This window comes from Amphiprion ocellaris, chromosome 3, assembly GCF_022539595.1.
Source record: "Amphiprion ocellaris isolate individual 3 ecotype Okinawa chromosome 3, ASM2253959v1, whole genome shotgun sequence".
In the NCBI taxonomy this organism is placed as follows: Eukaryota; Metazoa; Chordata; class Actinopteri; family Pomacentridae; genus Amphiprion; species Amphiprion ocellaris.
In genome coordinates, this window is record NC_072768.1 from 16,494,400 (window position 1) to 16,506,284 (window position 11,885).

General features: G+C 39.2%; 1 protein-coding gene across 7 annotated transcripts in view; it reads left to right on the top strand.

The window, feature by feature from the left end:
* The window catches only part of cald1b (caldesmon 1b), a 29,134-nt gene that overhangs the window by 7,789 nt on the left and 9,460 nt on the right, over positions 1 to 11,885 (top strand). For 5 of the 7 annotated variants that reach the window (XR_008600565.1, XR_008600566.1, XM_055007634.1 and 2 more), the window contains exons 1-12: positions 1,811 to 1,988; positions 2,084 to 2,187; positions 5,230 to 5,355; positions 6,228 to 6,552; positions 6,645 to 6,683; positions 6,775 to 7,530; positions 7,991 to 8,026; positions 8,120 to 8,187; positions 8,719 to 8,956; positions 9,093 to 9,218; positions 11,254 to 11,297; positions 11,410 to 11,488. Coding sequence is in view for 5 of the 7 variants with exons in the window: in XM_055007634.1 (XP_054863609.1) it covers positions 2,114 to 2,187; positions 5,230 to 5,355; positions 6,228 to 6,552; positions 6,645 to 6,683; positions 6,775 to 7,530; positions 7,991 to 8,026; positions 8,120 to 8,187; positions 8,719 to 8,956; positions 9,093 to 9,218; positions 11,254 to 11,297; positions 11,410 to 11,488 (1,911 nt within the window). In the remaining 2 variants the exon portion in view is untranslated. Of the gene's footprint in view, positions 1 to 1,809; positions 1,989 to 2,083; positions 2,188 to 5,229; positions 5,356 to 6,227; positions 6,553 to 6,644; positions 6,684 to 6,774; positions 7,531 to 7,990; positions 8,027 to 8,119; positions 8,188 to 8,718; positions 8,957 to 9,092; positions 9,219 to 11,253; positions 11,298 to 11,409; positions 11,489 to 11,885 lie in introns of those variants that run through there. The other 2 variants (XM_055007629.1, XM_055007626.1) reach the window with 2 other exon arrangements.

Below are 11,885 nucleotides of genomic sequence, written 5' to 3' on the forward strand. Positions count from 1 at the left end.
GGATCAGCAGCAGCAGCTCCAGTGTAAAGCAATTTACACATTTAGATCATTATATTTTCTGGTACCCATGCATCAAGTATTTCTTGAGTCTTAAGCTTCCGAAAGCTTTCCTTTATTACTTCTATGTTTTGTAACAGAAATTACAAATTTTCATATCTCAGTAGTGAAGCGGTGCAGAGATTGCATTAACTGAGTAAACCAGTAATGTCTGTAAACACGTTTACAGTCAGTGGGTCAGACGTTTATTGTCTGTTGATAATGACAATTGCAAACTTATGGAATGGTATAGAACAGTTAGACCATCCATTCATCTTTGAAGAACTGAATTTAAAAAAAAGCTAAAGTAATTGGTTAAAAGTACATGTGCAGATATGACAAAGGAAAAAAGGAGTTCCCTGTATTCACACTGCAGTTCTTTGTACCTGTTAGCTTGAGTTACTACCAGACTCTCTTACAAACTTGAGGTGTTAAAAATGGTTGATGGTAGCTGTTTATTCTGCAGCTGCAAAGTGTTCATTGTTAGAAAAAAGTAAATTTGACATCAGCCTTTATTGGCAGTGGTTTGAAATAGTTGCTCCAGACTAAAGGTGTAAATGCAAGTCAACTTAAGCGGTTTCAAGACCAATGAATGGATGATATTCTTCAGCCATATTTCTTCAGTTAATGATTACAACCTATAAACTTTCAAGATTATGCATCTAATTTCTTGCTCTGTATCAGCCAGGAGGAGGTTTGCAGTGAGTGACTTGGCACAGGCTGTTATGGTCTTACATAAGTGCCTCAGCTTTGGGAAATTACCCCACTACTGCAGGCCAGAGGACAGATTTATTATTACTTCATTGAAGGCTTTGGGTTTTGAATTGATTGCTGTATTCACACTCGGGGGAACCTTACTCCAGAATTATCAGTTTATCTACAATGGAGAACCTTTAAAGATTTCAAATGCATTCGTCATCATGTCCGATGCCATGGAGTCTCAGTAAACCTGAGCACTAAACACGATTAAACAGAGATAAGGGTCAGTGTGATGAATGAGGGGTGTTTTCCAGGGCATCTGTCTGCCTCGACACTTCAAAGCAACGTCTGCAGATTGAGTCTGTCCAGTGGATCTGTGGACATCAGTATTCAGGACATGGGGAAGTAATTCTTTATGCAATCTCTTTTTACAAGAGAGGGAGCTACAGTAACAACAGATGGGACAAACAAACTCATTTCAAGCATGTTTAAGTACCTTAAAGTAAATTGTGATCCTTTTTTGATTGCTAATAAATAAATGATGAATAAATGATTTTTAAATTCTGATCATTAATAGCTGGTAAAAAGAATTAATTTGCCACTAAGTTTTTTGCTGTTTTAGTTAATTAGTTGTTTGTTTGGTTTCCCAAAAGAAAATTATTCCAGTCTATCTCTGCTGTTGAGTTTAGGATTCATGTTCTGTGAATCTGTTAAAACTTTATACTTTCCTTGGTGAAACATGTGCTTTGGAGACTTGGCCTGTAGCTTTTGGCAGCAAAGACTGTACTATCAGTTGATTTAAGACTAATGGCCTAAAACAGAACAGTGTGACGGAGAGAAGGTTAGAGAAGGCGATAAGGGTGCTAGTTTTAGAGAGTCGGATTAATTCTGCAAAAACCTGAATAAATATAAACAGACACATTTGACGAAAGCCACTGTAAATCAGACAGAGTAAAGTAAGCAGGATTAGACGAATCAAAGTTTGAGAAGGTCTGGAGTCAGAGCTCAGGGAGGGAGAAGTGAGACAGAGGGAGAGAGAACAGGAGGCTGAGGAGGAGGAGGGAGGCTGAGAGAGAAAAAGAGAGGAGCAGAGAGGCAGGCTTTGCCTTTTCTGGTAGTTAAAGTCGCTGAAAGAACAAGCAGGAATTCTTTGTGCTGCAGAAGGGCTGAGATATAAACCAGACAGTAGAAGCTGATATATGACAGGAGGCAACACATTGTTGCCAATGGACTAAACTTTAGCTACTGCTAAGGTACTGTAAACCAACAGGCACTGCAGATCGCATGAGATTTTGACTATGCGCTGCACTAAATTTAAGACACGTGATATCATGTTTGTGTCTTGCAGTGAGGAAGAGAGGGGAATCTTTTGGGCATCATGGACGATGACTTTGACCGCCGCATGGAGCTGAGGAGGCAGAGGAGAGAGCAGATGCGCCTGGAAACTGAAAAGTAAGTAATATCTCTACAAATATGTAAATATATCAGCAAAAAGCATTCGTGCATACACACAAACACATAGACATGGACATGTGATTGAATCATGAGAAATTCAGGTTAAAAAAAGGTGAATAGAAACACTATAAAAGGACAGAGGACATTTTGCACAACATTGTCTTAAATCAAAACCCCATTAGTTTTATTAATGTTTGACTTTCTGACTGAATACTCACAAAAAAGCTGATGAATTATATATTTGATCACCCGGAGCTCATATTCTCCCACTTTTATAAACCACGTCTGCAGTTGTTCCCAAAGTTATTACACAACTTCTGCTCTCACAGCTCACATGTCCCATCTATCCTGTGTAGTGTGGAAACACTTTAAAAGCTCCTGATGACAAACTTTATGATAGTGCAATGAACCGTGTAGGTTCAAGACTTCCAAAATGTTTGTCTTCAGATCTTTTTTCTGTGTCCTCTACTCAGTCATGCAAAGTCTTACAGACAGATGCTTGGTGGTCCAGGGTTTCTGTGCGTGTACATGTGTTGTTTGACTTAGTTTCATATGAGGAAGTTGTGTGTCTCACACGGAGCAGTGGAGTGGAGTAGACAGATCTTGGATGGTTCTCTGGTGATGATGGCTTAATGATGCTCTCTGCCTTTTTCTCTCATTAGGGAGTCAGTCAGCTGTGCTGCTGTTTGGATTTATCTCTCGCCCTCTGTCGTCTCCTTCTCTCTTCGTGCTCGGATAAATGTAATACTGTTAAAGAGGTGGTGCTGGCAGGAACTCCTGTACTGTAGAGTGGTGGGTTTGACTATATCTCAAAATATGACGAGCAGTGATGTAAACTTTAATGGAATGGGGAAAATTCAGAGTGGGATATCTTTCACATGCTCACATACTAGCACACACAGAATATAACTTATGTAACCTGACTAGATACGATGCAATACAATACGATACGATACCTTACGATACGATACAACACAATATGATGCGATACTTTATGATATGATACTTTCCAATACGATACGATATGATACAATACAATACGATACGATACGATACGATGCGATACGATACGATACGATACGATACGATACGATACGATACGATACGATACGATACGATACGATACGATACGATACGATACGATACGATACGATAAGATACGATAAGATACAATACGATACAATGTGATGCGATACGATACGATAAGATACGATACGATACTTTCCAATACGATACGATATGATACAATACAATACAATACAATACGATACGATGCGATACGATACGATATGATACGATACGATACGATACGATACGATAAGATACGATAAGATACGATAAGATACGATACGATCCGATATGGTACGATATGATGCGATACTATACAATACGATACAATGTGATACGATACGATACGATAAGATACGATACGATACGATAAAATGCAATGCACTTCATTGTCCCCTTGAGGTTTATTTTTCTTAGGCTAGTAATGCTTCATGTTTTATATATAAAATACAGACATGTGAAAGCTAAACACATACTAATATACATATGTACGCACATTGAAGTGCCATTAGTAAAATCTAACAAACATATTGCAGTCAAACAACATATTGCACGGCTTAATTTTGCAATATTTCATGCTGTAGTTAGACAACCTACTGTATGATTTATTATTTCCCTTCTTCAATCATTTTGCACAAATGAAAACAACATATTGCACGACAAGTACAAATACGAGCACAAAGCAAAAGTTAGTTACAGGGGCAAAGTTACAGTAATTAGTACAGTTGCTGCAGTTTTGCGTTTGTGTTTTTTTTTTTTTTTTTTATTCAAAGTCACTGAAAGTTAAGGCTCAAACACTGACATTAATGCATTTTACTTTTTTTAATGTCGGGATAATGACCACCTAATCAAGAGACCAATCACAGCTCAATACTTAGTCTTCTTCTGGGTTCAGAAGTCCACTGCTGTCATATCAGATGTGCTATCAGAGCCACACAGAACTGAGCGTTCCTTACAATTTTCTCACAGTGCTGCAGCCAGCCTGCCCTGCCTTTCTGCCTTGCAGCTCCTCTCTAAATGTCACAGACACTGGAATGTTTTCACTATCATTTTTGTTTCGGCGCTTGATAGCCTGCTCTGAAACCATAAAACTGTGACGGAGTCTCTTTCCTTCATCTCGCTCCTGTTAGCCGAGTAGCTCTCATCATGTTTCCCTCGATTTATGGCGTTTCACATCCCTCAGGTTGTAACATTCTGACAGCACTCTGTCAGCATGCCTCTAGCTCTGAGTGGAGCAATATCTGCACAGATTTCTTCCTCAGTGATTTCTCAAGGTGACCCATGATATTTGGATGAACCTTCACCTGCAGATTTATTGGATTTCCACCTCGTTTGGGTCTTTGTTTCTGCTTTAAAGACAGAATGGATACTTGCGGTTCCCATCCACCTCTTCCTCCAACAACATCTGTAAATCATTGTGCTGCGGCTTGAGGAAGAGCAGAGGAAATAATAGCAGTGTGCTATCAATGGACCATTTCAAGCTCTCTCCCTGCCTCATAAAGCCTGGTAATGCTCGGAAAGATACTGCCAGGCATGCTGAAAAATCTCTGACTGTGGATATACTCACAGTTGGATGAAGGTCAGTGGCAGGATGTGAGAGAGATGGGGATGATGGAAGAAAGACAATAGGACAAAGAATTTGAATATTTTTAGTCTATTTTCCCTCAGCTGTCTCATCTCCCATATCTGTCATGTCTTCTGAAGTCATCTTGAGATGGTGTGGTCTGTTTAAATAGCATTCAGTCTCAGGGTTGGGAATCCTTAAGCTGTCTACATAATTTTTACAGGTCACCAGTCTTTTTTTTTTATTGTTGTTGCAGAAAACAATGTGTGTCTGTTTGATTGGTGCGATTTCTTTTGGCATTTATTTCTTTTTTATTTATTCTTTTTTGTCCATGTTAGCAAGTTGCTTTGATTGGTTTATGAACACATTGTATTTTAACCGGCACGTTTTTATATATGTTGTTTCAGGGGAGGTTTCGCCAATGACGATGACGAGGAGGAAGCTCGGGAGCGAAGGAGGCGTGCGAGGGAGGAGCGGAAGAAGATGAGAGATTTAGAGGAATCTGGAACCACTGATGTGATCAATACTAACAGGTACACTGCAAAAAATGTCAGAGCAGACTGCAGAGAATTAAGAGAATAACATCAGGACAAGATTCACAAGGAAGCTGACAAAGACACAGAAACCTTTTGCCTGTGGTTTTGATCTGTCTGTGATCAGACTAGAGTTGCTCCATAAGTTCTGAGCCCTGAGGATGTTTATTGTTGTGGATATTTTGCCAGTGAGCTGTGTGGATTAACAGTAATGCAGTATTTACTTGACTGTTCCCTGTTGAATGCCGGATGTATATAGACTGAAAGTAAGCAGTGCTTGCTGCCATGTCAGCAGCTGCAAAAGTATTGTTAGCTTAACAACATTTCCCTGCAAACTTTCTTCAGTGCAATATATAAATATAGTCAGCGACTCATTCTCCAGAACCAGTGCAGCATTAATATACATTTACATAAATGAACACAATCAACAGGTCACATTGATAAAAAAAAAAAAAAAAAAAAAAAAAACAAAACCTGGGAATGTTTGTCCACTTTTTGAAACTTTTGTAAATGGTCATCCCTCAACTGCCTCATAACGAAGATGTGCAAAGAGTTTCTTTGTCTTAATCAACACCCTTGTTGTTGAATCAAAGTTTCATTAGGAGAGAAAAAATACCAACAACACCACAAGGGCCATTTTTAAAAGTCTGCTATCGATAATTCCCTCCAGTTTCAGCATTTGGAGCTGCTTCCAGCGGTTGTGTGGTTCTTTGATTTTTTTCTCTGGTTATCCACAGAAGAAAGATCCACAAAGAGACTTTTGGGTTCATCAAAAATAACATTTAATTGCAGGATTTGGAGGCTTAAGCTTGACTGGGCTCAATTTTCAGGCAGCACTTCTTTGTAAATAACCATATTTAATGTTCTTTCAGCGTGACGGAGACCGAATCCTCCACGGCCGGTACTGAAGGAGCAGATGATGACCAGGCTTTGCTGGAGCGCCTGGCCAAGAGAGAGGAGCGCCGGCAGAAGAGGATGCAGGAGGCCATAGAGAGACAGAAGGAACTCGACCCCACAGTTGGCACCACCAACGGTACGGAGGAGGCGGAGGATCAGACCTCCATCGACAGCAGCAGACAGCAACATACAGAGGATGAGGAGGACAAAAAGGAGGAGAAATCTGCCGAGGAGGAGGTAGCAGACGCTGATACCAACTCATGGAGGAAGGACGAAGAAGATAAGAAGGAGGATGAGAAGGTAAAGTTGTCTTTCTAGGTTTTTTGTGAATGAAAACATACACATACTAGAAACAAAGGGTTTTATATTTTAATGTTTTTCACTTTTGACAGGAATCTGTTGAAGAATCAACACCGACCAAAACAAATGAAGTACAATCTATTTATTTTCACTTTTTTAAACTTGTTGATATACATATACATAGTAAAAAGTGAGAGTTAATAAATATAATGTATGTTTTAGGAGGAGATTGAGGAGAAAACTGTGGCAGCAGAGGTGGAGGAGGAAAAACCCATTTCAGAATACAAAGAAGCTGAAGAAGAAGCTGCTCCTGATGTTGACAATGAGGAAGAAGAAAGGAAGAGGAAAGAAGAAGAGGAGAGGCAGCAAAAAGAAATGGAAGAAAAGCAGAGGATAGAAGAGGAGGAGAGACAGCAAAGAGAAATGGAAGAAAAGCTTAAAAAAGAGGAGGAAGAAAGGCAGCTGAGAGAGGAGGAGGAAAGGAAGAAGAGAGAAGAAGAGGAAAAACAACAAAAAGAAATGGAAGAGCGGCTTAAAGAAGAGGAAGAAGAAAAACAGAGAAAGGAGATGGAAGAAAAGAAGAAAAAAGAAGAGGAAGAGCAGAAACAGGAGATGGAGGAGAGACAGAAGAGAGAAGAGGAGGAAAGGCAGAAACGGGAGATGGAAGAGAGATTGAAAAAGGAGGAGGAAAAAAAACTAAGAAAGGAGCAGGAGGAAAAAAAGAAGAAAGAGGAAGAGGAAAAACGAAAAAAGGAAATAGAGGAAAAGAAGAAAAAGGAGGAGGAAGAGAAGCGAAAGAAGAAAGAGCTGGAGGAGAAGAAGAAGAAGGAGGAGGAGGAGAAACGGAAAAAAGAGATGGAAGAAAAGAAGAAAGAAGAGGAGGAAAAGAGGAAAAAGGAGGCTGAGGAGAAGAAGAAAAAAGAGGAAGAGGAGAAACGCAAAAAGAAAGAGATGGAAGAGAAGAAGAAGAAAGAGGAGGTATTGATGTGATTTGTGCGTCGGCCTCTTCAAAAACCTGGAAAACTGAAATGAAGGCTCAGTATTAATGCCCCCATTTGTAAAATAGCACAATACAGACATTTTAATGGAGCACAAGTCCTTAATCCTGAAGATTAAATGACACAGAGGGAAAACATTTTACTTTTCCAGGCTTTGTTCTTGCTTGCAGATATTTGCTGTATGATATGGTTTTGTGGTGTGGTCACAGATCACAGTACAGTCGCACTGCTTTGTTCCCTTCATGCACAAAAGAGGTGGCAGCATCAAGGATGTCACAGTGTCTTAGTTTACATCTGCTCTGCAGTCACTGCCAGGCCTTTCACTCCAACACTGCTTGATGGCTTTTATTGTGGGACTTTTAACATTTCTGTTTCCACTGAACATGCTGCTTTTATTATTTCATTTATCCTTTCTGTGTCTTCATTTCTCTTGTGTAAAGGAGGAGAAGCCAAAGAGATTTGGGTTTAAGGAGAAGGTAAAACTACACTCACTGCCAGTCAGGATACATCATCTGTTCTTTTCTTATATGGAAGAAATAAATGGAATTTGTTTTCCTTCTTCTTGCAAGAATGAACCAGCAAAACAGAACGGCGCTCTCGCTGAGAATAAATTCAAGAAATTGGAAAAGACATCAAGGTAAATCTTGTCAGAAATCTAATCTTATCACAAAGTTTCTGAATTGCACCTTTCAAAGAATTACTAACCCTAACCCTATCAGTTCAGTCTACTTTAGTTCAGTTCACTTCAATTATGTTGAATTCAGTTCAGTTATGTTGAGTCCAGTTTGCTTCGTTTTCATTCACTTCAGTTTAGTTTAGTTTACTTTAGTTAGTTTAGTTCAGTTGAATCAATTTAGTTCAGACAATTTAAATTCAGTTCAATTTAGTTTAGCTCAATTCAGTTCAAATTCAACTTAGTTCATTTCAGTTTGGCATAGAAAAGTCTAATTCAGTTAAAATTCAAGCAAGTACAGCTGAATCTAGTTGAACTGAATTGAATTTAATCGAATTGAACTGGACTGAATTACCAATTCAATGCTCTGCTTGCTTAAAATAAAACAAACAGGACTCAAGTTACCATTTGCTTTAGACAGACAATGCTTACAGTGAGCTTCACATTCAGTCAGTATATTCTATGAGTTAAACAGCCGTGCATGTTTGTGAGCAGAGACAACACCAAGGCAGATGATGTGGAGCGACAGGAGGCTGAGCGGAAACTGCAGGAGCTGAAGAGGCGACGAAACAACGCAGAAAGTGAGGAGTTTGAGAAGATGAAGCAGAAACAGCAGGACGCAGAGGCCGAGCTGGAGGAGCTGAAGAGGAAGAGAGAGGAGAGGAGGAAGATCCTGGAGGAGGAGGAGAAACAGAAGAAACAGGAGCAGGACGACAAGAAAGCCAAAGAGCAGGTGAGGATTTGCTCCATGATTCTGCATCATTGATGGTAGATCTCAGATTAAAAAAAAAAAAAAAGAACTTACACTAAGAGATTCAGTTTGTAACCGGTGACAGATATTTGACAGTAAACTGGTGTTCTTGTTGCAGGAGGAGAGGAAGAGGATGAAGGAGGAGATTGAGAAGAGGAGGGCTGAGGCTGCAGAGAAGAAGAAACAGAAGGAGGAAGAGTCCACATCAACTGCTTTTGCTATCAGTCCTAAAGGCTCCTCTAAGGTGACTTTTGAATCAAACATTCAGACGTCTTTGATTTGTTTTACAAGAGGAACACAATTTAACAATAACACACTTTCTTCATTCAATGTAGCTTTATTGTTTTAGGGGTTTTTTTGTTGTTGTGTTTTTTGGCCCGATTTTGAGATTAGGAAGGCGATTGTTTCTGATAAGAGAAGTTGCTGTTTTTAACTGTTTTGAGCATAAACGTAGCTGAGGTTTCTTCAATAGTTTGTATGCACACATTTTAAAAGGGTCACAGTTGAGCTGTACAGGCTATAGAACATAATTATCTCTAAAATAGATTTTTCATAATCTCTCCGAGATTTCAATCTCTTTTCCAAGAGAGATATACGAATGTAAAATATAATTAGACATGCTCAAAAAGAAATCTTTCCAATTGGCATGGGTCAACCAGTTTTTTTCAGGGTCGACACCAGTTTTTAGTCATGAAGAAGACAAATAACTGATATTTGGAATGTTTGTAGGAAAAAAGAAAATCTTGTCAAAATTTAGAATAACACAAACTATAACAAAAAAATTTGTTGAAAAGCTTTTATTTGTTTTTCATATATGTTTAATTAAGAGAACGGTTAACAATTTTCCTTGAGTAATGGTACGCTGCTAGTTCTGGTGTGGAACCAATCAGTGCTGTGGGCGGGACCTTGTTCAAAACCACAGAGTGCAGTATATTTTTTAAACTGATTTATTGTATTCAGTTAGTTCAGCCAGTTAAAAAAATAACAATACTAATAATCAGAAAAATGCTGAATGTTTGATTGTTTATTACAGACTATAGACAGCAACACATTGGATTCCAGATGTTTACAAAACAGTTCAGTTCAGTTGTATTTTTATAGCACAGATTCACAACATAAGTCATCTCACAGCAGTTAACATAGTAAGGTACAGACCTTATGAATTATAAACAAAGAAAATACTGGTGTTTTTAAAGGCATACATCAGCATTTCAGGAAACATGCTTATCCTTTGTCTTTGCCAAATTCCAATGAGAAGACTGACGTGACCTCAAAGTCTGTACAGCTTAATTTTGCAGCTGCCCGGCTCTGGACGAAGGGAACAACATCTCTTCTCCAACACCCACAGATTTATTATAAGAACTGTTCATACAGCGCCGCCTCTCAAGCTCCTTGAGTCTTGTCATTGCCACGAGGTTGCCAGGCAACCGGTGGAGAGTCCAGGAAGTTACTGAGGCATAACGGTCGTAACACTGCAACTTGTCTTTTTAACACCTCAAACGTTTTACAGACAAGCATGATGTACTGGAAATTAGTGAGCTTTAGAAGTTTTGTTATGTGGATTTTGTTTCTTTGGCCCAGTGATAGCTCCCATTTTTCTATACTTTATGTAAAAGTAAGCAAACCAGCCTCGGCCCATAGCTTTACAGTTAACACACAGACATGAGAGTGGTATCAATCTACTCATCTAACACTCTGAGAAAGCTCACATGTCTTTATGCCCAATAATGCCACTGAGGTCATCATTATACCAGCAGATCTGTTTTTATTTGTTGTTCTTCTTGTCCATCTATGGTCAGACTTTGCTGCCATGTCTGCTTGCTTTGCTGTTCCCATTTTAATTTCTGTTTTTAATTCCTCTTATGTTAGCTATATATCGTTAGTTCACAAGAGCAGAAAGAGTGATAAAAGCTGGCGTCTGAGCTGTTCTCAAATAAGGCTGTACTTGAGTAAGACCATGACTGGGTAATTTTGTTGCTGGGGTATTTTTGGAGGAATGTTGACAATTTTGAGTGTGCATGGAAAGTATAATTCATTTTGAACAGCAGTACCCTGTGTGCGTTTGTGTGTTCTGGCCGCCTTTTTACAAAATCTGCAGTTCAATCACTCAGGCACCAACCAACACAGAGTACAGAGAGACTTTCTTCCCATGGAGGGACTGGTCCTCTGCTCAGTGAGCCAAGAGGGAAGCCAGGGCAGATTTATTGTGTCAGATTTATTTGTGCATGTTAATGACAGAGTGGTTTCGGTAACTTCAAACCATTCTGTTTTTTGTACAGATCGGTGAGAAGGCAGAATTCCTGAGCAAATCAGCCCAGAAAAGGTGAGCCAGAAAGTTTTTTTTTTTTTTTTTTGTTGTTGCAGCAAGATAAATAAATGATTGAACCACAAGTTGGTGGCCTCACTAATGCCCAGCATGTTGTCCATCCACACAGCACCACACCCAGAGTTTCACACACTCCAATTGTCTCCAGGATTGGCAACAGATTGGAACAGTACAACACTGCCATCCAGGTAAGACTTGGCATTATAGAGAATAGTCACCATCCTCAGCAGAGGTGATATTCATATCATTTATGTTATTAAAGAAACCAGTGCAACAATATAAAAATGCTGCATCTGGAGCACGAATGTGAATAAGAATGCCTTTATTGTGAAGCATGTAAAAAACAATGAAAGTATAAAGTATAAGAATAGTGCAAAAAATGTATTTACAGAGAATAAAACTATGTCAGTGCAAAATGGATAATGACAAGGAAAAAAATAAGACAGCAGAAAATACTTTCAAAGGGAGGTAGATCAAAGTATTCAGGTGCTGTATGCTGCACCTCACACATAATATTGCACAAATTTGTGTGGATATGTCACGGCGTGGGGGTGAACCCGAGCAGAGAGCACACAGACGAGGGAC